Source organism: Cricetulus griseus (assembly GCF_003668045.3).
Source record: "Cricetulus griseus strain 17A/GY chromosome 1 unlocalized genomic scaffold, alternate assembly CriGri-PICRH-1.0 chr1_1, whole genome shotgun sequence".
NCBI classification, from domain to species: domain Eukaryota; kingdom Metazoa; phylum Chordata; class Mammalia; order Rodentia; family Cricetidae; genus Cricetulus; species Cricetulus griseus.
The window spans coordinates 199,003,733-199,007,905 of record NW_023276807.1 but is presented as its reverse complement, the minus strand read 5'-3'; the positions used below and the strand labels follow the sequence as shown (position 1 = coordinate 199,007,905).

Below are 4,173 nucleotides of genomic sequence, written 5' to 3'. Positions count from 1 at the left end.
ACTGTGGAGTCTCTCTTCAAAAACATTCCCCCAAGGCCAACCATTCAGACGGTCAGCCCTTCGGAAGCTCTAGCCCATTCAAGAAAATCACAACAAAGCAGTAGGAAATTCAGCCATGATCCTGGGCAGAAGGTAGCAGGGAGGTCCCGGGAACCCGCAGCGGCCGAAACCGCTTTCATAAAAGTGTAAAATTAAAAAAAGATAATAAGAAGTAAAACCTTTTAATACATCAAATATACGGAATTTTAATCTTTAAAGCGATACATTGTCTATTATTTTAGCACATGACGTAAACCTTGTCCCCTTCTCAGCGGGTGGACTTAAAAATTAAAAATAGTTGTGTTCCTTTGAAGAACAAAATAAGGCAAATGAGGTTTTGGAATAGAATTATTTTCCTTTTTTTTTGTTTTCTTCCAGAATACATACAAAAAAATACCCATTCTCTTTCGATGGTATACACCTTAAAAATAATTGCGATTGGAAATCAGAGTTGACAAATTGTGACTTATTTTGTTTCGTCTTTTTTCTTTTTTGTAACAAACATGCATGTAAATTTGAGTTTCAATCAGACGTTAAATAAGAACGCACAATACAATCATAGCAATTTTAAAGTAACATTAAAGAGAAGACCCTAGTTCTGTAGCGGTTTTGTTTTTTATTTATACTCTACAAGGGATGGGAGGGTTTGTTTTCCACATATTTACCCTCGAGTTTTAATTTTTTCCCCCTCCTCCTTTTAACCTACGGAGCTCAAACTAAATAATGCACTTTTGAACCACGGGTCCGCTTGGAGCTAACATAAATAAATACCAATGTTCACCGGCAAAGTCCTCAGATGAACACTTTCTCAATTATTTTTCCTTCTTTTTCTATAAAAAGTCAAATGATTTTTTTTCAACTTTTATAAAGTTTGGGGTGGGGGAGCTAGGGATGGAGGAGAAGGGTTCTCGCTGGCTGTTGTTGGCGAATAGGTAAGATTTAGGTTTCTTTTTCTTTCCGTGGCCCGGCTCCTGCAGGAGTCAGGAACCTGGTCTGGCTCCTGCCCCTCCCTCGACTCCTCCCCTCCCCCCAGCTCCTTTCTCTCCCTCCAAATTCCTCCGGGCTACCCTCACTGATAACCCAGCGCTGAGGCAGTGGTCAGTCTCTGTCCGTAGAGGGCGTAGGGGGAGTAGTAGGGTCCGGTGGCAGCGGGCACCGGCACTGGGGCACCGGGCGTGGGGAGCGGGCTCTTGGAATACGGGTGGTAACGGCTGCTGAGTCCCAGTGCATGGTGGGGGCTGCGCAGCGCCAGGGTCCCAGGACTGCCTGGTGCGCCCGACGTGGGGATGTGCATGTGACAAGCCATGGCTGCTGCTGCGGCGCTGGCGAGAGACGAAGAACTGGGGTAGCCCGACAGCAGTTTGTCTGTCCTAGGAAAGGCCGTATGGGTCCGCAAGTGGCTTAGCAGCTCTTCGGACGTGGCGAAGCGCTTGTCGCACGGCCCATTAGCTGACACCCAGTTGCAGATGTGGGGGAGCGGGTCGTTAGGGAGCATGAAACCATAGGGGTAGAGGGGGTGGCCAGCCAGGGAGGGTGGTGTGGCGCCCGCAGCGGCGGCAGCGGTCAGTGAGGAGTGCACACCGTGCAGTGGGTGTGTGGGGTACACCAGGGGGTATCCCGATTTGAGCGCTGCCGCTGCAGCTGCGGGATCATGCGCGCACGAGGCGCTGGCGGCTGCAGCTCCTGCCAGGTGGCTGGCGCAGTGGTAGCTGAGGCAGTATGGGTCCCGGCACAAACTGGCTGTCATCACGGACGGCGGCGACGCCCCGGCCAGGGGACTCGAACCGGCTGGCTTACTGCAGCCAAGAGAGCCGGCCGCGGCCGCTGCCAGCTGAGCCCCTACCAGGCTGCCAGGCTTGGTGGGGTCGAGCGCCACGCCGTGTGGCAAGAACTGGGGCGGGTAGCCAGCATAGGCCCCAGCCAGGCTGCCTGGGTAGGTCATGCCCGCCGGGGGTAGAGGGAACACTGTCTGGCCGGGTTTGTAGGGAGACACGGGAGCCACCAGCCCAGAGCCCAACACCGACGACGAGGTGGGCGCGCTGGGGCCTGAACCAGAGCTGGAGCCGGAAGAGCTGCCGCAGTCCGAACCTAGAGCCTTGCCCCCTGGACCCCCGTCCGAGTGCTGGTTCACGTCCACGTTAATTCCGCCGCCGCAGCTAATCCGCCCGTGCGCCAGCCCGGCAGGTACCCCGTCCGCCGAGGAGCCCCCGGCGCCCTTGCTGCTGCCACCGCCGCCAGCTTCCGGATCTTTCTTGTCGTCCTTGCCCTCCGGGCCGCCCCCGGCGGAGGGCAGCATGCCTCCCGGCGAACAGGCCGAGGCGCTGGAGCTGGGACTGCCTGTCCTGGGCGTAAATGGCTGGCAGGTGGCGCTCGGTACCCGGAATCCCGACTTCTCCGCAGAAACACCCCCGCCGCCGCCGCCACCCCCGCCGCCTCCACCGCCGCCTCCCGGCTCCTTCTTATCTGAACCAGGCTTGGAGTAAGGCTTGAAACTGGACTTGTCTTCCACGCCGATGTCGCTCAGTTTCAGGGGGCCCGACTTGGCGTCCTTGTCGCCCCCGGCTCCGCTGCCTGCACCACCCGCGCCGCCCCCGTTGGAGGCGACCGAGGAGAGTTTGGAAGAGGGCGAAGGGTCGGGCTTCCCTATCTGCGAACATGTTTGCGCCAGCAGCGCCAGTGGGCTCTTCTTGGCGTCCAGCTGCGGAGTCAGACCGGGGAGGGGGTCACACAGAGAAAGAAGGGTAAACCCTTTAAAATCCTGGCCTCAGGGTTCCAACGCCTGCCCTAATAGCCCGCGAAAAGCATCTCAACTTCGAGGCGCAATTTTAAGCGACACCCCACTCCATATCCACCCACAAAGATTCTGGTCCTTGGGAAAGATGCCAGACCCCCCTGACCTCTCTAGGATCCTTCCTGAATTCTTTCAGCACTACTTAGATTTGGAAGCAATCTTTCGCAAATGTTTTGGTTTTCATCTCCTTAGACCCAGAACTGTACCCCCTTTCCGGCACACGCTCCTTGATTCTAAAGAGTAAGGGCTTGAGCGGTTGGCGCCTCCGAGGCTGTGTAAATATACTAGCTTCTGGAGAGCCGGAGGAAGGCGACTTTGGAACAGTATCCAGGCCCTTGTCTGCCTAGGGGCCGACGGGGGAGGGCTAGGTACATAGGAGCTTTAATACAAAAAGGACAAGTTTGGGTGGCTTTGCCCCTTAGAATTTACACCCCTTTCCATTTCGTTGTCCTTGCCGACTAAGGGGTGAGGAAGTGCTATCCTTTTCTTCCATCCAGGAGCTGAATCACTCCGGCCCCCCTCCCCCCGCGCCCCAGATCCCAGGGGAAAGAAACCCCACAGGAAGGCAGTCTCTGTAGAGGTCCCAGCTTGACCCTGAGAGAAGGTCCTTACCTCGATGGGGCTGACGGGCGTGGAAGGCAGGGGCTGCAAATACTCTGGGTGCAAAATGTGGCCAGTCCGTGCCGTCAGCATCTTCAGCACCTTAATGGGCAGGCGGTTAGCCTGGCGAAGGGGGTCAGAAGGGGGCACGGCGTGCACAAAAGGCTTGGTGCTGCCGGCCGGGGACGAGCCTGGGCCGTGGCCAGAGCAATTTCCAGAGAGCGCGCTGGTCCAGGCAGGGTCCGCACTGCCACTACTGCCGCTGCCGCCGCCGCTGCCGCCGCCGCCGCTGTGCTTACTGCTTCTTAGGGCAGAAAGCGAGGGCGCTGTGCTCATGACCCACCCGCGCGCATAGGAGCAGCGGGGGGGAGGGCTCCGGGACTCGCGGGGCGGGCTCGGGGCTGCGCGCTCGCCTGGGGAGCCGGAGCAGCTGGCTCGGCGGACGCGGGTGCCCCGCACGCCTTCTCGGAGCCTGGAGTCAGAAGCGAATAATCCTGGGTGGCCCGCAGAGGAGCCGTGGCAAGGCTGGAGGATCCGGGTGGACTGCGGGGTGCCCCGCGGTGCGCGGTGTCTGCCTCGGGCTGCGCCCTGCGCTACGCTCTGCCGGCCCCGAGCCGGCGCTGCGCTCTGCGATGTGAGCCGCTGCTTGTCCAGTCGGGGCTCTGGCGAGGAAACTCACTTCAAAAGCAGCTGCACCAAGGGGGAGATTAAAGCCTTTGCCGCCTTCCAATCAAATGGGAGCC

General features: G+C 58.0%; 1 protein-coding gene across 1 annotated transcript; it reads right to left on the bottom strand.

Moving 5' to 3' along the window:
• Positions 1-229: 229 nt before the first annotated feature.
• Znf503 (zinc finger protein 503) lies at positions 230-3,766 on the bottom strand. Its single transcript, XM_027387502.2, has 2 exons — positions 3,443-3,766; positions 230-2,737 (listed from the first exon to the last, which is right to left on the bottom strand). Exons 1-2 carry the CDS (start codon positions 3,764-3,766, stop codon positions 1,109-1,111), a joined length of 1,953 nt encoding a protein of 650 aa, XP_027243303.1. The 3' UTR covers positions 230-1,108.
• Positions 3,767-4,173: the final 407 nt, after the last annotated feature.